This window comes from Falco biarmicus, chromosome 3 (assembly GCF_023638135.1).
Source record: "Falco biarmicus isolate bFalBia1 chromosome 3, bFalBia1.pri, whole genome shotgun sequence".
Lineage (NCBI taxonomy): Eukaryota > Metazoa > Chordata > Aves > Falconiformes > Falconidae > Falco > Falco biarmicus.
The window spans coordinates 56,955,594-56,981,015 of record NC_079290.1 but is presented as its reverse complement, the minus strand read 5'-3'; the positions used below and the strand labels follow the sequence as shown (position 1 = coordinate 56,981,015).

Genomic DNA, 25,422 nt, shown 5'->3' with positions numbered 1-25,422 from the left:
TCTGTCATATCTGAAGGGTAAAATCAGGACCTGTTTTCCCCCAGAAATAATGAATTCTCTGGCCTTTTAGATTCGTTTTGTGCTTATTTGGCATCTGACATTCATGGCTTACTCCATGGTAGAGCTGCCGTATCAGAAATAGAAAATAATATATAACAGAAATAGAAAATAATATTTTCCTAATTATAAATTACTTACAATAATCCTCCTAATCTATGGGAATGGAAAAACTTTGGTCTAGGTATGCACTGGTGTGTCTGACAGTGGAAGAACTGGCAGACATACACTCTGATAGAAAGCAGGCAAGTCGTACTGGACCCAGTTGTAAAAATTTTTACACAGCCAGTAGCTTCCAGTGTTTGCTGGTTTGTGATGGCTTTCAGTCCCTGCACTTGCCGACAAAAAGAGACCTGAGGAAAGGCACTGAAAACTGGAACTTTCTGAAATCCACCCAGGAAATCCAAGTATTTATACAAATGGTGTGAGGATACCAAATATTTTATACAGAATACGTTATACCTGTGCCAGCTTTAAATGGAGGTGTATTTCAATGAGTTGGTTTTAATCTTACAGCTTGTGTTCTTGGTGGTTTGGAACACATCCCACGCCATCCCTCTTTTAAAAATTCACCTCCGTATTTCAGATTTAACTGACTAAACCCTGGATTTGAGTATTTTGGGAGGTCATCTTCTGAATTTTCCTTTTCTTGTGGTTGCAGTGGAATCTGTAGTGATGGATTGGCCTATGAAAAAACTCCATAGAAAACATCTTCTGTGGATGACTCCACACAAGGAGGATGTCATTTCCTATACTGTCCAGAAGCAAGGCAGGATGAAGGGTGTTGTGCCAATCTGAACTCCTGATTTTTGCATCCCTTCCTTAGGCAAGCAGATACCCACAGAAGTACCTAGCAACCACAGAACAAGTCATTTGTTTATTTCTGTGCTACGGTGCGAGTGGGGATTTTTGATTCTTCCACCCAGCTTTCTCTTCCTGCCCTGTCATGGTGATCCCTTCCCCAGTTAAAGGGACTCCTGCAGAGAACATACACTGAGTAGATGAGTTAAAAGGGGCTCCCCTTGGTTTCGTTGCAGGTTTCGGACAGCCTGGCACCAATAATGCCTCTTCAGTACGTCTGTGCCCCTGACAGTGAGCATACATTGTTGGCAGCCCCATCTCAGTTCCTCCTGGAGAAATTCCTTCAACATGCGACATACAAACTCTTCCCGAAGGCCGTTCATAACTTCAGGAACCCGGTATTGGCCATTGACTGCTACCTGAACATCGGGCTCGAGGTACGCAGTATTTGCAGGGATAAGGGGACGAGTAAATGCAAACCTTTGCTAAAATGCCTTTTTTGTGTTGAAAACCCTTTCTTTTATGAACCCTCAGCATCAAGGGTAGCGTTTGAAGATTTTGGTCTCAGTGAAACTGTTGTTAGAGCTAAAGGACCAGCTCCACTGGAAGAGCTGGTGGTAAAGCCTCCTAGCTGGCTGGTGTGGGTAGAGACCAGAGGTCTGTGACGGATTGATGTGATTTGCAAAGGAATTTGACAATGTCTGTCTGAAATAGTATTTTGTATGAAGCAAAAACTCCAAAGTGATGCCATTCTTGGAAGGACTTGGTGTGCTCCATAGTCTGTACAGATACTGGGCACAAAATGTTTTAGATCACTGTCCTGTCATACAGCTTTTTATTATCTGTGTTTGATTTGTCCTTGCAACAAACTTGTTTTGGCTATATGACCCTCGTCTGGTGGCTTGCTTCACTGATGGAGAAAGCTCGTCCTTTGTAACGCAGCTCTCATTTTAGATTCTTTTCTTTTTTACAGACCTGGGTTTCTAGGGTAACTGGGTTTTTGCAAGTGTGTCTTAGTTGTCTGTGAGTAGGGGGATCGGAATTTTTGTACCCATTGGTCAGTTTGAACTGGGTCTGGAGCAGGGTGAAAGTCTAACAAGGATTTTGTTCTTACAGATTTTATGGAGGTCAGTGGCCAGATAGAGAAGGAATCCTTTGATATAGAACAGCCATCGCAGCACTGAAACACAGGAGAGCCCCAGTACCGGGAACCACTTAGCTGATGCTTGTGTTCAGCTCAAGCTTCAGCAGTTTCAGTACTTCTGGAATTGCTTACTGTGCTTGACAAATGCATCCTTATTAGAAAAACCTAAATAATCTTCACAGTCATTACAAGCATAAGTAGTTCACAGAGAAGCAGAAAATCAAACTGAGTTACGGAGAGCCCTAAAATAATGTATTGTAGACTTGGTGACCAAACCTGAATCTAGACATTTCTCCTGGGTGTTATTTCCTAGGGGAAATTTGCTCAGTACTGCATTCTTGTTGGATTGTGTATTTACTAGCACCAGCTGACTCACCTGTTATGACTAAATTATATTCCATTCCACTTAAAATCCTACTTGGACATTTTCTAACACAGAAGTGCTTCCTTCCTTTTCCCTTTCTGTTCCAGGTGGCCATATGCTATATTAGCTCCCGCCCGCACTCAGTCAATGTCAACTGTGAAGGGGTGTTCTTCAGCGGACTTCTGCTCTATCTCTGTGACTCCTTCGTTGGTGCGGACCTCCTGAAGCGGTTCAGGTTCCTGAAAGGTAATCTTACTGCTCTGCTGGGCATCCTTGGTGCTTTCCCGCCAAGTAATAGCGGGGAGGAAGAGGGAAAAGCAGAGGACTAACCAGCTTCCTTAAGCAGCTCCATTATTTTCACATTGCTGCCATTCTTTTCAAAAGAAATAGCTGGAGTGTTTCTTTTGGGAGTGTGTAAAACTTCTGTTCCTGTTGGTAATAACTGCAGGTAATTGAACCTTAGGCAAGCTTTGATAAATAATGTTCATTCCATTATTTTAAAGTGACATCAAATGGAAATAGGCGCAGGAACCCAGTGACGCATGGAAATCAGTCAGTGAATCGTGCAGTCAGCAAGTTGAGAGTTTAGAGCATAGGTGTTACTGATGAAGATGAGAAATTGTGCTCTAGAAATCCGTCTGTAATGGCAATAAATCCTCAGTACTCTGGATCAGGGCAGCTCTTAGCTGTAGGATGATGGGGTCTACCCCCACCTGAACTTTATAACCTCATCAAAATCTTTCTTCATCTTTTTGTCTTAATACTAACAAATAGCAAACTCGTGGGTATTCAGTAATGCTAAAGTGTGTTACAGAGCTCCAGTGCATTGTGGTGGCACGGCTGAGCTGTTTCCCTCTTGTGCCAAGTGAGGGGATGGTGCACGTGCTGGGGTGCAGTGGGGGTGACCCTGAGCCACTCCCATGAACCAGAGTTTGCTCCTGCACCTGCTTGGGCCTCCAGGGCAGGGGCAGTGCGAGAAGGCACAGCCATGGTGGGGACGGTGCTGCCATCACTGAGCCCCCAAGAGCTGATGTGGGCTGAACGCAGCCAAAGGGGCTGCTTTGTTTGTCTGGGCCAAGGGGTGGTTTCCTCACAAAACTGGGCAGTGGAAGGGCCTTCCCCTGCTCAAGTCAAGCAGAGGAGGAATCTGAACCTGAATTTTCCACCTGTCGGGTGTGTGGGCTGGAGCACAGAACAGAGAGAGCCCCGAAGGTGTCCAGCTCTCTTGCTCATTAAATGACTCCACGGTCTGGTAACACCAGGTGGAAGGAAGCTTGCAAGTCTGTCAAGCCAGAGAAATTAGGCGTTTGCTTACTTATTCCTCCTACAGTGCTTTACTTTACCGAGGGGCGCTCTCATACTTAAGAAAGTCACAGGAGATTTTCTCGAGAGTCAGTTGTGGGACTGGTTTGGCTTAGCAGAATTTAATCATTGACCTTGCACAAACCCAAATGTCCCATGAAACAAAAGAAACCTAGGCTTTATTTTTTGGGCATAATTATCAGTAGCAATTTAAGGATATTGGATTCAGGTTAATGTTCCCTCTGATGATGATACTAATGGCAGTCAGGCAGTGATATCCTGCGATGCAGAGCAGACCCCCACACCACGCTTGCTGCTCCCCATCCATGCCTTCCTGCAAATGGGCACATTTGCCTCTGTCCCGGGACTCACGGGACGGATCTGAGCCTAGGCTGGCCAGTTGTTGATAGATCCTTCTAGTGCTTCTCTTATCCTACCTAGCAGCAGAGATTTATTTAAAATATCTTGGGATAATGAATGAAGAAAATAGTTGTTATTGCACCCTGAGAATCTAATGTGCTTTTCAACTGAAGGTGCCACCCTGTGTGTCATATGTCAAGACAGAAGCTCGTTACGGCAGACAATAGTCCGGCTGGAGTTGGAGGATGAGTGGCAGTTCCGACTTCGGGATGAGTTTCAAACTGCTAACAGTAGTGATGACGAACCACTCTATTTTCTTACTGGACGCCATATATAAGCTTCGCTAAGACACCGCTAACAAAGGGGAAAAAAAAAAAAGAACATTTTTTTTTAAAAAAAGGTACAATCACTGTGGAGCAAAGTGCAACCAATATTTATCTAGACTGCTCTGAAGGATTCCCCACAATTCTGAAGTAGCCTTTATTCCTAGGGGTAAAATTTACCACATCAGTTATGATTTAAAGGATCCTGGATTCCAGTTATTTTCACATCAGCCACAACTGCCACCACTCATCATCACACAGCCAATGAAGCTGTGGGATCTGGGAAGAGGACGTAATTTGGTTGAAGAAGAATCCTTTTTATATCCAGCTGAGCTAGGGGCAGAAGCTGCTCTCAGCAGCTGCTAGCTTGAATGTGTTACATGAAACGCAACCCAGTGGAATTTGTTGAAGATATGTGGAGGAGAGCCCACCATGTCTCTTCAGCTCTGTGCTGTGGTACAGGAATACTCAGGGGTTTGAAACTACAATATAACGTAGATATTTGTATTAAAAGGAATAGCATTGTTCTCTGTGCAGTGTTAGTTTAAAATTTGTAATTGTGTATGTATTGAAACTGTCTTTGGCAAAATTTCCACAGGTGTTCAAAGTTTACTCCTTAAACCTGAACAAATCAGCAAATGCATGGCAGGCACTGTGCGCTCAGGTTCTCCCAGCCACCTTACTTCACCCCACCGCACCCCCTCCTCGACTCCAGGGCCAAAGCAAAAACCCTCTTGTCGATGCTCTCTCCTCAGTGAGAGACCAGGATAACTTGCCAGCACATCACCTTCAGTTTCTCACTCCCATCGCAGTTTTGAAAAACCTGTGGTCCACCCTCCGTTGCGTATGGCAATGCGTCCTGCTGTATGTCCGGGCCCTTTGGGGCGGGCCACATGCAACTTGCTCTCCATGTCCCCCTTCGCTCGACTCCAGCTGGCTGCAGAGCTGGGCTTAGGTCTGCCGAGTCATACCCTGATGTGAAGCAACGTACCAAAAAAAATGCACAGGAGGGCAATGCCACCTGAGCTGGAGCGGGGAGGAGCCGAAGGTGTTTTAGGGTAGCTCCAAGGGAGAGCAGGGGAGCAGCCCCAGGGGAGACTGTCCAGAAGCAAAGGTCTTTTGAATGCGTCGCCTGACTCTGCCAGCCCTTTATTTTTTTGATTAACCCCTGTAAATATCGGTTGTAGCAGTAGTCGCACGTTATTCTACTTACAAGCGTATTACTGATCCTTGTCGAGTCGTTTCAGAATTAACTCAGTGCAGTAGCAGTTGGTTGTCAGGGTTAAATTGTAGCGGTACTCTCTCATACTCATGCAGTTAGCATGGGCTACCCCACTGAGGTTTCCATAAAAAAAATATAAAATCACCTTCCTGCACATCGTGACCCCTTTATTAAAAAGAAAAATGCAGCACATTATTAAAAGCGATTCAGGAATATCAGTTTACTCCCAAAAAAGCAATGAAATTAACACGCGAAACAATGAAATTAATACTTGACGTGCAACTCGTTGGAGAAAGACCTGACAAAGCTGCATTTTTTTTAACCCATAGTGTTAATTAAGCAACTTTATCTTGTGAAAAGAGATGTTTACAGATGAAAAAACATAATATATTCAACAGAGGCCAAAGGAAAATGGTTTGCATATGTCTGTGTTAATGTAGCTTAACTCTGATGCTGTAAATTTAGCAAATTTCAGATGAACAACCCATTTCTGTAAATTTATTTTTTATTGTCCTTCAGACACAACCTGCCTTATCTAACACTTGGAAGAAGTAGGGATATCAAAGATGCTTCTTGAAGGTTTTGATACACACCTGAATGTATTCCAGTAGTTCTGGTTTTGCCAGAAGGGCTGAAGGCCAACCCTGAGTCTGCATGGTGTAGAAGTTTCAGGTATTATGTTCAAAAACGGTTTCTTTTTTGTTTGTGTATTTGGTGTTTGCACTAAGTTCTTAAAATTCCAGGTGCTGAGACTACTATGAGGAGTTAGCCCTCTGGTGAAGCAGTGCAACATTGTCCTGAAGCTGAGAATGCAGTCGGAAAGTCAGCATGTTTGCCTGCCTTTGCCAACCAATAGTAAACCCCTTTCCTTAACTCTCTCCCGTGCAGAAGCCAGGAATTTTGGTAACACTGGCCGGAGCTCAAAAGGTGCAGGCCTGTCCCCCCGCACACTTTGCCTCCTGGGAAGGAGACCGTTATTGACATCTAGGTTATTGCTATTCCATTTTGGTTTTCAGCCTCACCGTCAAGGCCATTCTTATGAATGTATTAAATTGGCCAGCGTTCTATTTTTACCTGTAGATGTTCTTGTCTATTCACGGCTTAAATCTGAATGTAAACTAAGATTTGAAGAATCATATGCAGATGCTTTTTGCTTAACTTATGTAACTGCTTTTTGTGACTTTCGGAAGAGGGTTAAAAATGTTGCTTTCCTAGTGTAAAGTTTTCTTAGCCAAAAACTTGGTGAATTTAGCTTTGCTAGTCAGTCTACCTCATGTTATTGTTCATGAACTGAAACTGTCTGAAGTTGTGGCTATGGTATGTTTATAATGTGCTTTCATTAAATTTGAATATATTAAGTAAGTTACTGTTTACTGCCTCTCTCTGAACTGGCCCTTCGCACAGGGGACGCCAGTTCTTTCTCTCCTCACACACAACAGCGCTTGCCCCTGCAAAACCCACCTCCTACTGCTAACACGAGTCCCGCTCGTTAACTCCACGGCGTCAGTCAGTGTGCTGCCAGCACCGGAGCCCTTCCAGGCCCGGCCCTCACGAGCCAGGAGAGCAGCACCGTTCCCACCAGAGCAGAGGGAGGAGGTGAGCAAGCTGGCACTGCCACGCGTTAGCCCCCAGGCACAAGCAGCTGAAAACCGCCCCGGGTCTGGCTGTGCTTCGGTTCGCCTGGGTAAGAGCTTCCTGCTCTCCCAGCCCACCAGCGAGGAGCGCCTCACAATTTTCTGTGAACCTGCCCTTTACAGTCTGCTCACAGTCCCCTTCAAGAACTACACGTCGCAGCTTGGAAGCGACAGCTTCTACACCCAGACTACACCACCATTCAGCTACTCCAGTCTTAAGTACCCCGAGTAACGTTTCAGAGGTGGCGTGAGTTCCTTGCTTTAGCTTTGGTCTAGAGCTAAGGACACCACGACGTAAAAAAGCGTATCCTAACTGCACATAGGTTCCAAAACTAAAACCGAGAGTCAAGCTTAAATCTAAATCTCTCCCATCTTATATTAAGGGGGAGCTGTTGGGAAACTGGTCCCTGGGGCACGACGCCAATGCGTTGTCACAGAGGGAATTCTGACCCCCAGCAGGTATGAATGCAGCAACGGCGCTCTCCAGGGACTGCTTCAAAACACACACTGCCATGCGCCACTAAGGTAGCATTTCACGAGTGAAAGTATGAAATCCGCTAAAGATTCATCCACACTGCATATCATATGGAGTAACTTTAAAAAAAGCTATCAAGTATTTTATTTTTAATCTATCTACATTATGTACAGATCAAGAAAGGCCACAGCAGTTTTTCAACATACAAACCCTTTAAAAGAGGAGAGATTTATGAAGGAGTGACAAGTATCAAAGTGAAGTCCACTAACAAAGGTATATACTCAGTACAGTACTTGAAGAAAAATTACAAGTACACCAGTCCTCGGGGGTTTCATTTCATCTTTTACTCTACAACTAATCCGGGGGAGAAGGGGATGGGGGAGGGGTAGAACAAGTTTCCAACGGTGCTGACATCTACTAGGCTCCCTTACAGCGGGCAGGGCACAGAACGCACCCTGGAAGCCCCCTCACCCTCCGTGCCGGCTGGTACTCACAGCAGCTGCACCCTAATGCTGCTTGCCTCCATGCAACTGAGTACAGCCCTGAACCCCGTCAAGCAACACCCGTTTAATGGCTTCGCCCAGCCGCTGGGGCTGGTGGTAGCAGATCAGCGGTACAGTCCCGGGAAGCACCAGTATATCACCACGTTAAGAACTTCAGCATGTACTCATCACCGAGACTAGAGTCTTTGCATTAGTTTACAGTCCACTATGAACAATTTTCTGCTGCATGTAAACATGACTAACTAGATAAAATACAATCAAACTTTTGTAAAAGTTAATAAAATAGCTTTCTTTTAAAAAAACAAAGTTAGCCTATTACTGCATTGTTTACAATTTTAATAAAATAGTACAACCTTTCGGTTGTTACCAGTCCTGAGTTCACTGTAATAAAAATGGCCCTGGCTTCTGCTGAAGGTCTGCACCCACCCGGTGCTTCTTGGCAGAAGTCTCCCAATTAAAATGGAATTCCTTCAGAGGCGGCTAAGTCTGGTGCTGTCCATTGAGGAAGTTGTATACCAGGAACTGGCCGGTGCCACAGTACTGTGTCGCAAAGAGTTTTCCATCAGGAGTGGGGTCAGAGAAAGCGATTTCTTCTTTACTTAAGTATGAGCCATATATGAAGTTGCTCCTGTTTAAAAGGAAAAAAGAAAAGAAAAAAAAGAATTATCCTCAGGGAGTAATGCAAGAATATTTATACTATTAGGCCACAAACATTAATTAAGTGGTGTGGACATTCGAAAGGAAGAAGCTCTGCTAGGAGATGCCTCTATTTATATACCTGTATACCCTGTTTAAATAATACCTCTGTGTCCAGCCTGACCTCGGTGCCGGGGCAGGTTATGGAGCAGGTCATCCTGAACACCATCACGTGGCATGTCAGGACACCCGGGCGATCAGGCCCAGCCAGCGTGGGGTTATGAAAGGCAGGTCCTGCTTGATGAACCTGATCTCCTTCTATGACAAGATGACCCACCTAGCGGATGAGGGAGAGGCTGTGGATGTGTCTCCCTGGACCTTAGTAAAGCCCTTGACACCATCTCCCACAGCATCCTCCTGGAGAAACTGGGTGCCCATGGCTTGGGCAGGTGTACTCTGTGCTGGGTTAAAAGCCGGCTGGCTGGCCGAGCCCAGCTGGTGGTGAATGGAGTCACATCCAGCCGGGGACTGGTCACAAGTGGTGTTCCCCAGGGCTCAGTGCTGGGGCCAGTGCTGTTTAGTATCTTTATCGATGATCCGGACAAGGGGATCGAGTGCCCCCTCAGTAAGTTTGCAGGTGACACCAAGTTGTGGGGGAGGGTTGACCTGCCAGAGGGCAGGCAGGCTCTGCAGAGGGATCTGGACAGGCTGGACCGATGGGACAAGGCCAACTGTTTGAGGTGCAGCCAGGCCCAGTGCCGGGCCCTGCCCCTGGGTCACACCAGCCCCACGCAGCGCTACAGGCTGGGGCAGAGCGGCTGGGAAGCGCCTGGTGGGAAAGGGCCTGGGGGTGCTGGTCACCAGCCAGCTGGACATGAGCCAGCAGTGTGCCCAGGGGGCCAAGGTGGCCATCAGCGTCCTGGCTTGTATCAGAGACAGTGTGGCCAGCAGGACAAGGGAGGTGACTGTCCCCCTGTGCTCGGCACTGGTGAGGCCGCACCTCGAATGCTGGGTTCGGTTTTGGGCCCCTCACTACGAGAGGGACATTGAGGTGCTGGAGCGTGTCCAGAGACGGGCAACGGGGCTGGTGAAGGGTCTGGAGCACAAGTCTTACAAGGAGCGGCTGAGGGAACTGGGGTTGTTTAGTCTGGAGAAAAGGAGGCTCGGGGGGATCCTACTGCTCTCTACAACTACCTGAAAGGTGGGGTTAGGCCTCCTTAGGTAGACAGGTAGGGGTAGGTCTCCTCTCCCAGACAATTAGCGAGAGGACAAGAAGAAATGGCCTCAAGCTGCACCAGGGGAGGTTTAGATTGGATATTAAGAAAAATTTCTTCACCAAAAGGGTGGCCAAGCACTTGAACAGGCTGCCCAGGGAAGTGGTGCAATCACCATCCCTGGAGATGTTTAAAAACCACGTAGATGCGGTGATTAGTGACATGGTTCAGTGATGGACTTGGCAATGTTAGGTTAATGGCTGGACCTGATGATCTTAACTGTCTTCTCCAACCTAAATGATTCTATGGCACGATCTGTCTTCTCCTTCCAAGCAGCAAGGAGGATCACTTGCTCTGGGAGGGTTTTTATAATGTTCTGCTATTTTAGAAGAAATGTTCGTACAAAGCCATTGCTTGGGAGTTGTATCAAGAGTTCAGAGTTTTAAAAAAAGAAGTTTGAATTCATTCCAACTATTTCTTCATAGAAAAGAGACTGCTAGGACTATGACTGCAGTCACTGGGAATGAAAACACAAGGTACAAACAAGTTCAGGTGCTTACAGAGAGCGTTGAAAGGACCTGATGAAATTGCAGATTCCTAGTTTGAAAAAAAGTCTGCCGTTTGGATGAGAGTACATCTTGGATTAATTTAGAACATGTAAGAACACAACCTCAAGGCATAATTCTGAAGTGATACACTTTCAGTAATAACTACATGAAAAGGAAGATTCAATTTGCTTAACTTCTTCATAAAAATATGTGGGTTATTCTTATTTGAAAAAAGAGGAGAGAATCGAGGGATACCATTGTACTGTTCTGGATGGCTAGTGAGCAAATTTAGAAAATTGATCTCAGGCTTTAAGACTTCAATCAGGGGAAGGAGGTAGCGTTCATCCTTTGAAAGAGAAGAAACTCCCATTAAAGTTAAGTTTTTTAATTCCTATAAAATAAACTTAAACATACTTGCAGAGCAAGTACGAACTTCGACCGTATGGACATCTCCATTGAATCTTGAGGAAGAGACAACAGGAACAAAATCCTTTTTAATTATTACCAGCTTCATTCCCTTCTCTTTAGTGTAATAAGGAAGATGATTCTGCAAGGTTCTGAAGACTGACTGTCCAGGTTTTTGTGACTCCAGGTCAGCTGTGAAAGCTGAAGTGAAATGGGCCAGACATTCTTAAAATGGACTTAAAAGTCTGCTAGGATGCCTTCAACATTTTGAAATCAGGATACAGCTGGCTACCAGAATCATCCCATTCAAACTACCTTTTGCTACCGAAGACATTTAGGTTGAAGTTTCACTGGCAGCTGAGCAGATTAACTGCTTACTGCCATCGATAAGCAACTCCTTCCTTTGCCTTCTGCAACTTTCTGGGCTCCCCGGTTTTCACCAAGTCTAGAGTTCATCAGACCTTTCCACAAACCAATCAAGCAGCAGAATTAACACAAAGTTCTTCTTGTGGAGCCAGTTTCCTACTAATGCAGCAATGAGCTAACGGAAGGCCAAACAAGCACCAGAGCACAGCAAAAGGTAAGATGCAGTGCACAAGAGGGAAACTGAGACCTCTTCTCACTAGCTGCCATGAACCATTAAAATTGATTCTAAAGATCCTTTAGAGCTGTAACTGACCGAGCAACTCCAGTATCGCTTTAGGGAAAAAAAAATCTTTGCTTTAGATAAAGTTTCTAGGAAGCTACTGAATGCACCACTAAAAATCAGCTAAAAATATAACCAAATCATCAAGTTAATATGTTTATCTGAAAATACAGCTTTGCGGTCAATAGTTCACACAGAACATCATGTGGTAGGAACTTTCTGGTGCTCCACCAGCCAGGCAAGATGCATTCTGCAGAACAGCTTTACTAAAGTCTCCAAATACCCAAGAGGGCAAGGACTGGCAGACACGGCAGTACCTCTGCCATGAACTCCAACAAGATGGGGCTAGACAGGCACCTGGCACTAACCTGACTGCTCAGCAATAATAAGGTTTGGGAAGTTCTTGGCATTACTTGGAACAGGCATTTAAACTTCTATGAAATGTCACCAGAAGCAACCTAAGGTTTGGAGAATTAAAATTTTTAAAATTTATCTAAGGAGTATCATGGATGTTTGAGTCCTTTTATGGATCTAGCACTTAGCATTTCAGCTAAATACACTCATCACTAGGTACTATATCTTTATGGAAATTGAAAATACCTTGTAATCCTCAGCAAACTAAACAAAAAAAACCAATCCCAAAATGCAAACAGAGAACAGTTGGAAGCCACCAGACCATATCAAATACTTCAGCATGCTCCTCTCTGTTCTCTCTGCTTTTCTACCTCTAAGAAAACGATGTTCAGCCAATGGTCAGGTTCCAGTTCTCAACACCTGGGTAATCTCACACTTTGACCAAAGACAGTCTCCTTTTCTTCCCTCCTAATTACCTCAGAGGAATTTACCCAAGCTCGTTGGCAGTCTGCTACAGTGACTCATTACAGTTGCACATAGCAGAAAGATTTCTGTGACAGACAAGCTATTGCACAACACTGACATTAGTTATTGAACTCCACGTAATACTGGAACTGTCAACTGTGCTCAAATCTACATCCCCAGTAACGCCAGCAGCTTAAAAATACAGGCTTGAGACACACAAAGCAATAAATATCTTGGAATTAGTTCTATCTGTAACACATGTAACCAAGGAACTTTTTTTACATTACCTAAGACACTCTATCATCCGAGAAGCAATCTTCTTTCGACGCATCATGCTGAATACCCATATGCGACTAATCCCACAAATAGCAGGTTCTGGAGAAGTTGAACAGCACCACGCTTTCTGTCTTTCAAATATGACTTTCTCATTTTCTGAACTGACTTCTGGAACCTTCTCTTCTATAACTCTGTAGCCCTGCAGCGGATGTAAAAAAAAAATCTGTCACTTCATAAAAGCATCACTAATGACTGAACAAAATAATTCTTCTGTAGTTTACTTCAGTTAAACATATTTACTTGCTAAAATGTCTTACCAAAAGGACTGCATATTTGGGTCTCATTTGATTACTCTTTTAACAGTTTCAAAACTGGAACAGATGATAAAAGATTACACCAAAAAACCTCTCTAAAGGTTATCTAATTTAAAATAAAGGCAACATATAACCCAATTCGTATTACCACCTGTATTAAAAGTATCTGCATCAATTTCTCTGACTTTCACCAAGATTGTTTTCCTTGTCTGCTACTCCCAAGGGGCAGCAGAAAACCAGTTTACAAGGGAACAGACAGAATACGCGACAAAATTCTGACTCAGTTTTGAGTACTGCAACTAGCAGTATGACTTCTTCTCCTGCTCTCTACTGCACAGTTCTTCCCCCTGCTTCTGTGCACTGTGAAGCTGTTTGACCCTGTGGTGATTGAACGCAGTTCTACAAAGTACCCACTTTTTCATTCACACTGGATTCCTACCGGGAAGGGAGTTTCATCTGCTTGTCAACAAGCAAGAGGAGAGCCAGAGCGAGCGTAAGAATAGCACAGGAAGAAAAATTCCACCCTTGGGCTGTAGCAAGTGCTTAGATGAGGAAGGCCTGAGCCAAGTATGACACTACACATGTGTCTCAGCTCAGTGTCAACTATACAAAACTGAGGAGCTACATTTCAGAATGGTCTACCGCCAAAAGCCTCTTCCTCTGTGGAAAAGGCATACACAGAATACTTATTTGCTAAATGGCTAGACTTAAACTCCAAGGTAATTCTATAGTTAATTACAGTTATAATCTGACACAGATTGACCTTCTCCAATTCAATCACTTACCCACTGGATATGCTCTGCAATTAAACAGCCAATAACTTTTTTGTCATTAGAAATAAAAAGAAGAGTTTTAGTTCTAGAGTAACACATGAGCGGAGCCTGCTGAAATCCCAAGTCATTGTCTACCATTTCTCTAATTTCTTCAACCTGTGAAAAGAAGTTTAAATGCTAAGGAACACATTTAAATTTACATTACAATTACAGATTTACAAAAATGCACTAAGGTATCTAGAACACTGAAAGGTATTCCAGAAGCCAAGGATTATCCTAAGTAACCTGCAATACATCAGTCCACATAAACATTCCTTAAATAATACTTGGCTGGAAATGGGAGGAATAGAGACCTCTAAATCTGCTCCCACTAGGTCCAAACTTCAAATGCAGATAACCAAAGCGTAGACTCTGATAGTCTAGAAATAAGTGAGATCTAGACAAAAAGTTAAACTAGCTTAGTTGAAGGTTTTCTGTCTGTTATTTTTAAAGTCTTGAAAGAACTAATCCATTAAGGGCTCTGAACAGATGACACCAAGCACACTGCCAAAGCGCCTAGAAAACATATGCATTTATTGTAAAGGAATGAATTAACTGTCACCTCTTCTCAAACTTTCTGCTATATTCCATTAGCTTTGCAAAGAGTAACTTAAACTAAAAATAAAAATTAATTTAATACTAGCAAGTTTAGAAGACACATATAAATTCCAGCATGAATGCAAACAAAAGCTTATGCATGAGCTGAGATTTGGGGGGGGGGATTCTTGTACCTATTGAAACAGCCTCCATCACCCCTCTATCATCTCACAAGAGAGAAATAGGGTGGCCTTTCCTAAGTGGTCCATTAAACAGCATAAGCTTCTTTAATGCACGCTGTAGTTACATTAATAAAGCAAAACTAGAATCACTGATGCTATGAATACCTGAAGTTAATACTATCAATTGAAAAATGTGTTTAAAAAAAAACTTTTAAATTAACTTTTTAAAAGGCATGGTAACAGTTACTCTCTACTTTCTCACCTAACTGTCAGGTACCAATCTTTTAATGACAAGTCCAGTTAACCAATTTGAAACACCAGGTAACCATTCTGGAAGTCAGTCATCCACAGTGGTGACATCTGTAGATTTTCTCAACTTTAACCACACAGAACTATAGAGAACTCTATCCTAAATGTCTTAATAATTTGCTGCAGTCTTCTTTTCCTCTGCCCCACTTAGATAGTTTAAGTAATGTTTTCTTCAGCCATTTTAGTAAAAAAATTAATGTGCAAAAAAAATAATAATTAAGAAATACCACCAGAGAAACAAAACTTAAACTTATCTGCATAAAATACTGTAAAAATAAAACTGTAGTTTCTTTCCAATTCAAAAACCAACTACAGTCATGACATCAGAAACAGCTGACTGGGGCATCAATTCAGCCTCCAAAGGTCCCTTCCAACCTCAACCATTCTGTGATCCTGTCTAGTGATACTGTAAAATGTACCTATTAGTCACAGCAAATCCCCAGCTAAACAGACTCAATGCCATGCTACTGAAAAAGCAAATGCAATGACGTATTAAGATGCACGAACACAGGCTAGCCAGCAAGACACCCAAGTGCCCTGCTGCTCTAAGTCTCCACTAGCGTACCGTGCCCAGTTTTACATAAAGGGTTTCAAGAGAGTCATCAGACGTGGCACAAATGGAAATCATCTAGAAGACAGTGTGACAACCATCAGAGCTCTGTAAGGCATTATTTAGGAGTATGAACTAAAAACCAGCATATCCTGTCAAGCTCCTTACAAACACAAAAAAAGCTGTTGCAAAGAGAAGAAGGGGGATGTTTCCTGCAGCTATGCTAGTATGATTAGCACTAATGAGCTTGAATTATTAGCATGGAGATTCTGCTGGATGTTTAGGGAAAAATTCCTAATGTTGCAGATAGCAAACTACTGCAACGGAGTCTGAAGGGGTCAGAAAAAACCTCCACTGGCAGAAGTCTTAGGAAGTTGTCAGATGCATCATAAGCAGAGCTGGTTCTGCTTTGGACATGGGAACAGACTACATGAATTTTAGGCCACTTTCCACCTAAACCAGCTTTTATCCAATGATCATTTAGGGAATGGTGCCATATTTGTGCTGTGTAATGAAGTCAACATATTTCATTGTTGAAATATAGTAGGAAGTTTATATTACATAAAATATCTGGCAGACATTCAGCAAGTATATGAAAAACAAAATTTAACAAAAAAATCGGTTGGTTGATGCTGTTCCCTCTGCCTTCCACTCCTGCTCAGACCCATCTTCTCTATGAAGAGAGCAACAGTGCGTAATGAGATGTCCAACCTGTTTGCGGAAAAAGCTACAGGACCGCTGCAGTATTGACTTCAACTGCTTGCATGTAAATTATGCAAACTTTACTATGAACATACTCATTACTTACATGAAAACATCAAACAAGGTAAGATAAACAAGTCCAGTCCTTTTCACCATACCTTTTTAAGTGCATACTTTGGGTCGTCAGGAAGAACCATTATTATCTTTCCATCAGGATATTCTGCCAGAATTCTCTCCTTCTTCCAACCCTAAATAAAACAAACACTTATCTAAACCATATACAAGGTGTACTTTTACAAATAGGAACTGTGTATTATTGTTCTAGACACTGAATTTACGCAGACTTCACACTATTTAGCAGTTGCTTTGCTAGAGAAGGAAACTTCAGCTAGCTTTTTAAAATGAGCACAACAGATATAATAGGATCTTATACAATAGCCTAACTATATTTAGAAACAATTTGTGAAAGTGTCTTATAATTTCCCAATTAGGTTTTTTCCCCCAGCACTGCAGTGCAAACTGAATTTTAAAATAGAAGCAGCAAACTCAGCTCACATAACTGATTTCCAAACCTACGTAATACTTATTTTCCGAAGTCCAGTGAATGGGAAAACCCCTAAGTTTTAATAAAAGATTTCTTTTTAACATAGTTACCTCCACAAATACACACTCAGTTTTAAAGTTTGGCATGCGAAAGACCTCCAGGAGGTTCTAAGTGAACTGATTGGCATGCAGTTGCCCAAAATGTAAGGAATAGTTTAATTTGTTACTGATCATAACTGTTAAAGCCACAAGAAGGATACTAGAAAAAAATGTATAACTACCTTCTAAGAATCTAATGGGGAAGGAGGCTACGTTGTGTGTATCTGAAGTATAAACATACTCAAAAAAATAGAGGTAATTAACTCTTCTTCAGATCCACACTCGTGGTGAATAATGAGCAGTACCTGCATGGAAAAAAACAAAACAAAAAAGCCACTTAAATCTAGTAAGATGGGACTGGTAGATATTAGAAATCAAGTTGCTTTGATGGGACCTAAAAATACTGAATGCAGAAGTAACTTCAGCCACTAAAATGGCTGATCAACAAGCCTTACTCAAAGCAACTTTAAATAAAAAAGCCTTTGAAGAAACAATATTGATGGAATAATTCTCATTGAAATCTGTACCTTCCCATAAAATAACGTTCAACTAAAGAGCAAACAATGGAATTTGGCACTGAATGAATGCCATATAAACTACCACACAAAAAAAGATAAACTGAAGTGTTACAACACTTGATCTGTATCTCATTTTAATCATGCTGATTTTACTCGCTTACCCCAACCAAGACATGAAGAGATACATTTCAGAAATCTATCTACTTTCTGGTAGCCCTGGAACTATTCAAGTCTGGCACCCAGCATGGCAATGATTGCAACACAGACACCATTTTAATCCTGCCTGCTCTTCTCAGTAGGAGTTGCACTGAATACCGACACAAATTAAGAACCTGTTTGAATTTACATACATTATGGTCTGAACACAAAGGGAGTAAAGTGTCACAATATTCAAGTAAGCAGAAGAGTGCAATTTGTGGGATCGTGACATACTTTTTGAGACACAGAAAAGGTGTCAAAAGACTCTGGCGTAGATTAATGGTTTACTGCTCTCCAACCTCAAATACCACCCTCTCTCAATTTTTTTTTTTACCTTTTACTGCCTTTTGGCTACCCGTTTGCCCTGCAAAAGCCTTCTATAGCCTATTTTAAACCTACTGTGACCATCAGTCAGCAGATAAATGCTATGTGATAGCTTTGTTTGATATAAATATATAGTTTGATAATCCTACCAAACATCCAGAACGCTGCAGGCCTAATGCAGAAAATTCAACCCTAAATTTCAGGTTAAGGTATCCTGTTAGCATTATAGCCAGGTATTTTCAAAAAAATTATATCCGACGGAAGAAAACATTTCTGAACATCATACTGCTGTTATACTGTTAAGCAACAGTATATTAGCAGAAGTTAAAAATAATTCTGTAAAAATAGAATAATTGACTCTCCAATACTTAGAGCTCATTATTTTCATTATTGTCCACCTGCTCATTTTCTGAAGGTATTAGTGGAATATGGGGACTGATCATATTCACAGGAGGGGTAGTTTCTAAATTAAGGTATTTTGGAATTTATTCAGAAATGTATCATTTAGATGAAGCTTTCCAAGAAGTTTCTGCAAACCCTAAGCTCATCCAAGATTTTTAGCGAAGACATTTTAGTCATATTTCTTTGTTACTGATGCAGCTCTAAAGAATTTCAAAAAGAAAAACTAGTATTTCACATAAGTATCTACATCTTTAGTATTCTTATTGTTCAGTCTTAGTAAGCAATTAACTGTGCTTCCTTTAAACCAGAAAGATGGAAGTAACGCACAAGATTGGTCACAGCTCTGTCATATTCTAACATTAAAGCTGTTAAATAAAATGTGTTATAGCTTCTGCTGGGACTGATCCTGTTAGATATCCACAATACACAAAATATGCTTTAGTACTAGTATCTTGCATGTGGTCTGAAGATGATTTCTCTTAACACATCTATTAATGTATTTTTTAAAACAAAGACTTAACACTATTAAAAGAAAATACAATAGTCCACAAGGTATTTCAATCACTGAGAACTGCAGTATGACTCTCTCACTCAAGCAGATGGCAAGAACACCTTGCTACAGTAAGAAACAAAAGCTTTATGTCTGCAATACACTTTATAATATTCTACCTCAATGTCTAAAAAATTTGCTTTTCCTTTCCTTTTAATTGACATTACTTTAGGGCATTAAGATTTATTTACTGTTGAATCAGATGCCCAAGCATTGATATACGTTGCTTGTGCTGACCAATGAAGTTAAAAGGAAAGCTATTGTTCCCACCAAGATACGTGTTCTGCAAGGCCTAGCATAAAAAACATGGTTGTACCACTCCTCCCTGATACTGGAAGTCTCTGCTCAACAACAGACTACTTATAGCCAGCAGCAGTAAGGCACACAGAGCCTGATCACCACAGCTGGTCAGACTGGTGCTGTACAAAGCCCTACTGGTGTGTACCACCTGTTGCAATACTCTCTTCCCCTCCATTTTACAGCTTTCTACCCTACAGGTATTTATAATCATTTGAAACCATAACTGTGCATTGCAAAGTTGCCTTAACTAATTTTTAATCTACCTCTAACTTTTCCTCCCAATTCAAACAAGCAAAGATTACTTCTGCTTGCTTATTAAGGTGCAATGGCAACAGAATTACAAAGGAAGAAATTATTAAAAAAACAGGCAATACAGACAAGCAGTTGCTACTACATTGTGAAATAGCACAGACAGTAATTACCACTACACTGTGTAGTGCAACGCTTTCACTGGACATTATATATAAAATGTAATGAATGATGTAGAATACAGTTGTAAAGATGGCTCCAACATTAACAGCACAGCAACTGAAATGTTCAGTGCTCAATTTCACATGAATTATGTTCTGCTTATAGTTCAAAATAATCTCTGATGTAGATTTATCTTTAAAAGCAAGTTATAAGACAGAATAGACTGCTTCCCATGCATTTCCTCTTGTTTTAAAAGTTCTTACCTAAGAGTAGGAAATGGGATAGCAAACCTGGTATCTTTCTATATATGTCAGTTCTGGCTTGTCTGAACTCCCCATTTCTTGGATGAGTACAAATACATGAAAATTGTGGTGGATTTTTCTTATATTGTTTTTTCCTCAAAAATACTGAGGTAGTAAGGAAAATGTGGTTAATGCTGTATAATTCTCAGTCTTCACTAAGAAAGGCATTTATGAAATTTTTCCCTAATTATCAAGTTTAGTATAAAATGTGGTGCACTATTATCCTTGATAATTTGCAGCATAGAAATGGGCCTACTGCATTCTTCCTGACTCCCTAGCAAATTACAAATGTTCTGCCCCTCCTACGAACACAACATGGAGAATGAGGTTTTGACTGTAGAACATTCTAAGATCCTTGGGTGTAACTACTAAATACTACCTTCTGTTAAAACTAAGATTCTCACAGAAGACAGCCAACAGTAAGAACTGTATGTGAAATATTAAGTTTTATATTGTACAAATATATTACTTTTGGAATTAATGCAAATCCAGACAAGCATGAAATCTAAGATGACATGAAGTTCATCATCATCTTCAATCCTGACACTCTATTATTAGCCTTAGGTCCCAAGAAGTCAAATGTTGCCTCCCCGCCCCCCATTGGAATATCCTAAGAACATCACAGATGGGCTTGGGTACAGCTACAGGAGAAAAGCTATTGAAAACTTAGGAGATTAGACATAAGCTCAAATAACAGCTTCTTCCAGTTTCTTCAGCTCAAGCTATTTTTAACTAAGAGGAGAGGTTGAAATACAAACACATTAGCTGCATTCACATCAGGCACCTGAATCCACAGGCATTTCCCAACTTCGATTTTTGGCTTTGCAACTTAAAAACTTCATTAAAAAGAATGTCTTGCTCTTTAAAACTATGTGGTATCACAGAGAGGATACACAACTGATACTGTGGTATCACAGCTAGAGGATTTTATAAAACTGAACCACCTATCAGTTCCCACAAAGTTATGCATCCCACTGGAGTTAACGCTTAATGTACATGCCATCACTCAGTGCACGCATGTGCTAGAGTGGCATCATTTTTCTGGAGACTTTCAGATGTCTGAAACCAGAAGGATAATGAGACAGATTCCTACATTTGTATGCAGCAGGGGACATCTCTCACACTGATCTAGTCCTGTTCCAGTACTATCCTTGACCACTCTACCTTCTTATTACTCAGTTTGCATGCTTCTATTAATAGCAAATGGCACCCTGCAGAAAACCCCTATCAGTATTTGCCAATCTTCTCTTCCCAAATCTAGAAAATGTTATTAAACTTGCCAAAATTTTTCTCTTCATACAAGGCCTCCGATTTCCTTATTGTCTCCATCAGCCATCCATGACAAAATAAGTATCCCAATACCATCTCCTTATTTGCCTGTCCTACTGGGAACATCATGGAATTTCTAGAGAGACCTAAAAATGAATTTTTACTTAAAGAAATGATAGGCCTTTAAAAAAAAAAAATCAAACAAAATTATACTTTCCTGGAGACAGTAAACAATTTATTATTTACATGCAAACCACCTTCTGGCTACTCAGTATTTTTAAAGAACCCACAAAGCATCTGCATGCAGGTGGGCAAGACCGTAACAATGAGGTCCATTTTCACAGTTCACAGCAAGAAGCTCTAGCATGATAATGTATACAGGTCTTCTTTTTGTGATTCTATGAAAAGAATCATCACTAGAACTACTAGGCATGTAACAACGGACACTCAAAAGGGAGGAAAAACTGAGAAAAGTCTTCTCAAGTCAGACTGGGACTGCATTATATAGCATGAAGAATGTGAATGACAAGAGAATGAAACATGTTTCTAAGATATCTTAGAACAGCCTGAAATCAACAATAATGCCAAACATATTAACTACATTAAAAAGGGTATCTGGAGACCTAGTAAAGTAACACACCAAGACCAGATGTTCCTGAACCAGAAAGTCTAACCAAGAAGCCACCAATGCTTTCTCTATTACAATTCTTTTAATCCCATGATGCTACTGTCCCATTAACACTTTCTGTCAGGGAGAGGAAGGTAGTTATAGTTTCTACACAGTAACTACATACAAATACCTAGAAACTAAGCATATCACACGTCCAAGCCATCCTCCCAACAATTGCTGCTAGAAACCTCCTAGCAGAACTAGGATAACTAGCAATCATTCTTCTGGTATCTCTGGATGACTAAGGATTAACAAGTAGAGACTTGGTGTACTAATTCACTGGCAAGAAGGTTTATCTAAAATTAGAATTATTTTCTAAGAGGAGGTGAGGATGCTTCTGTCATGGACATTACCATAACACAATCAACCACGTACCACTAACTATGGGTCAAATGACTAGTGTTAAAGAATTATCTGTTTAGCATGGCAGAAGTTTCTTACCCACGCAGAAAACAGTGTCAATCAAATTGTTATGGGGGTGGGGGGGGGGGGGGGGCGGGAATCAGAGGGGAATTTAAAGACTCATAAGACCCCTTCTTCACCTCTTAGTCTACAGTTTCTGGTCCAGAATAATCTTCTAAATCATCACTCTATGGACATCTAGATGTCACAAAACACAACTAGAGACTTAAAAAGACTTCAGAGATAAAACCATTTACTCACTGTACTGACAATGCAAGTAATTTGCTTGAGTACACATTGTATGAAGTTTTAAAAAGATGCCTATCAACTGAGAAAACAACAGGGGAAGTTTTTTCTCAAATTAAAAGCATACCCAACTTTACACATAGTTATTTATGACTGGTTTAAGGCTTTTAATAATTATCATAACTTTAATAACTTTCACTTTTCTGTTAAGCATGCTGTTACTCAAGACATAGATACAAGTGAGAAATTTCAGCTCTTTCAACCTCCAAAATATTTAAACTTCACTGCGGCTTCCTACCTATGTGAACATAGCAGCTTTAAATAACTATTGAACTCATCTGCCAGCTCCTGTCCAAAAGAACTAACACCATCTTCTGTAAATTATGTTTACATCTTTGGCAACATTCAAGACCTGAAAGTACTTGGGGGATAATGATGAGACACGAACAGGAATAAAATGGGGAAACATATTATATACTGCCAGAATAATGTACTGCTTTCCATCACACTCCCTGCCCAGTCTCACCCTATGAAGTACCCAACGTGTATCAAAAGAGATCTTTCAGGATGCCTGGATTATTCAGCAAAAACTGACCAAGAACAGAACAAATACCAGAACTATTTACCAGACAGTTTCAAACGCTTTAGCTATGAAGATACATCTTTATATTCGTAAACAGTGGGATAAAATTGAGCTTGAGACTTAAGAGTAGCCCAACAGTCATTTGGTATCTACATGAAATGAATTGGTGGCCTCAGTTCAGTTATCCTGGAGGTCTTATCTACTCGAGTGTAGAGTACTGAAGGTAACATGTGTGATAAAGAAAACAGACTTTGTGGATTCTATTCTGGATTTCAGACATGTGAACAAGTATTTCCTGTAAGTCTTGTAATATCAGCTAGTGTAAAGTAGCTGATTTTACAATATACTTTAAATTGTATAAAATTTTTCAAATACGAGTTTTAATGAGAGATCTACTCAGATACACAACATATAATGAAATTATAGAATAATACTTTGGACTTTAAATATAAAGATTACAATCACACTATGAATTCAGCAAAGTTTCAATATACTATGAAGTTGTATCAGCCGGATTCCTAGGCAGTCTCTCTTCAAAGTACACCTAACTAAGAAAAGGTAATTTAGAAGTCATCTAAGATTACACAATTACAAAAACAGTACAATCAGCTCTTTATCAGACTATTAAGCCAACCACTGCAAACACCAGTTGTACTGAAACCTGTATTTAGCACTTTCACAACAGTGACATTCCTTTATTTTCCTGTCACCACCCTCACCTCCCCCCCAGCCCCCAAGATTGGGGAATTTTAACAGAAAGAATACAATGGCAATGAAACAGCATTATCCTATTAAATATTTTATACATTACATATAACCTGTCTACCACAGCTCTTAAACACATTTATTTCCCAAAGTGCATTACTTATGGCCTACTGTGATATTAACCTATTAAAATATGACTTAATGTAATATGAATTGCAACTACTACATAGCAAATAAAAAATAATGCTTACGTCTTTAAAAATATAAAGTTTTCTTACCACATATTTTACAGCACTTATGAACTGGTTATGAAATAGCAGATGCTGGGTTTCATCCTCTGGATTTGACGCAGTGTAAAGCATTCCACAAATATTACAGGAAATAGCACCAAATCTCTTCTGTCCTGCATCCTATTTAAAAACAAAACAAAACAAAAAAGTATTTGTCAATTGCAAGCACAGTAAATACAATTCAACAGGACTTTCATCTAATCAGCCATGAGTTTTACAACTTATCTTCTGGAAACTCAACACAGAGGCTACAACAGAGTGAAAAAGGAGAAAGAATAAGTACGGAATTTAGAATTCCACCTTTCAAAAACCCAGCCTCAAAAGGCACAGGCATTAATCACAGAACAAACTCTACCTTTAAAATTAGCCCCACTCCCATTGGTTTTGAACAAATTACTTTTATTTTATGAAATACAAAGGACAGAGAATTCTTCCTTCGTTACCCTATTTGCAGTAAATATTATCATCTTCCACAAAGAAAATTCCAACATCCAGCCCCACACTATTTGGCTTTCCCTACAGTTCTGCTGCTGTCTATCTTTTGGTTGTGAGTTGCTTTGAGGTGGGCCAAAGGTGAGCCACCTTCCCGAACATTTGGAAGGATATTATAAAAGCAGATGCTATGATGTTTGACATGCTATCTTAATTGCACAGGGTTTGTAATTTATTTTTCAGACACTGCATAGCAGCTACAGTACAAGTGGAAGATCATACCATTTTACTCATGACCCTTTAAGTTATCTTCCTACTCCGTAACCAACCATTACCAAATTAAGGGCACTACTCAGCACCTGTTGCTTTGCTATTTATTCATTAAAACAGTGTTATTAATTTGGAAGTATGCTCAGATTAAGAAGTCAGTGGCTAATAAAGGACGAAGTATCAAGTGCAGGGGGTGCCTTCTGCAAAGAGCAAAAGAATGCCAGTTAGATTGAAGCCTCTCTAGCCAAAAAGGCATGTTTTAAATTATAGCTTAATGCTTAAATACATTTTTTTTCCTTTAACTACATTTGGAAATGGAGTTTATATAAGCAGCAATAAATGTCACTTTTAATCTATTTTAACACTTATCACAAGTAATAGAGAAACAAAAAGTTATTTTGTACTCTAAAATGGGAATATTATATGAGAAAAAGAAGACTTGAGAGTGTTTTTTAAAAGGAAATTTATCTGTATGCTTAGACTGAAAGTGCACAATTTGCAGGAAAACAGATCACCTGAACTTAGTTTTGTTTTCTAAGAGCTGAAAATATTCATAGTAAAAAAGCTGACTTTACAGAAGAAGCATTTTTCAACACAGTAAGTGTTTATGAATCATTTCCTACTCCTCCCATCTTTAAAGATATGTTTAAGTACATTTAAGAGCTAAATGACAGCTCAGTTCTCTGCACAACAGCAACTTATTTCAAGCAGTCATTAGTGCAATCTAAAATGTAGATATCAGTTTCTTCCCAAGAGGCTACAGGCCAACAGAA

The 25,422-nt window shown here is 40.7% G+C and overlaps 2 protein-coding genes across 19 annotated transcripts in view; one reads left to right on the top strand and one right to left on the bottom strand.

The window, feature by feature from the left end:
- Positions 1 to 6,935, top strand: part of GREB1L (GREB1 like retinoic acid receptor coactivator) — a 144,617-nt gene extending 137,682 nt beyond the window's left edge. For all 13 annotated transcript variants that reach the window (XM_056330835.1, XM_056330834.1, XM_056330832.1 and 10 more), the window contains 3 exons: positions 1,095 to 1,295; positions 2,474 to 2,612; positions 4,202 to 6,935. In XM_056330835.1, coding sequence (XP_056186810.1) covers positions 1,095 to 1,295; positions 2,474 to 2,612; positions 4,202 to 4,365 — 504 coding nt within the window. In that variant the 3' untranslated portion in view covers positions 4,366 to 6,935. The remainder of the gene's footprint in view (positions 1 to 1,094; positions 1,296 to 2,473; positions 2,613 to 4,201) is intronic.
- Positions 6,936 to 7,798: 863 nt separating this feature from the next.
- ESCO1 (establishment of sister chromatid cohesion N-acetyltransferase 1) overlaps positions 7,799 to 25,422 on the bottom strand; it is a 35,754-nt gene continuing 18,130 nt past the window's right edge. For 4 of the 6 annotated variants that reach the window (XM_056330856.1, XM_056330855.1, XM_056330858.1 and 1 more), the window contains exons 8-12: positions 23,936 to 24,067; positions 16,294 to 16,383; positions 13,829 to 13,972; positions 12,741 to 12,928; positions 7,799 to 8,813 (exon numbers count right to left, since the gene is read on the bottom strand). In XM_056330856.1, coding sequence (XP_056186831.1) covers positions 8,666 to 8,813; positions 12,741 to 12,928; positions 13,829 to 13,972; positions 16,294 to 16,383; positions 23,936 to 24,067 — 702 coding nt within the window. In that variant the 3' untranslated portion in view covers positions 7,799 to 8,665. Of the gene's footprint in view, positions 8,814 to 12,740; positions 12,929 to 13,828; positions 13,973 to 16,293; positions 16,384 to 16,959; positions 17,083 to 23,935; positions 24,068 to 25,422 lie in introns of those variants that run through there. The other 2 variants (XM_056330859.1, XR_008820639.1) reach the window with 2 other exon arrangements.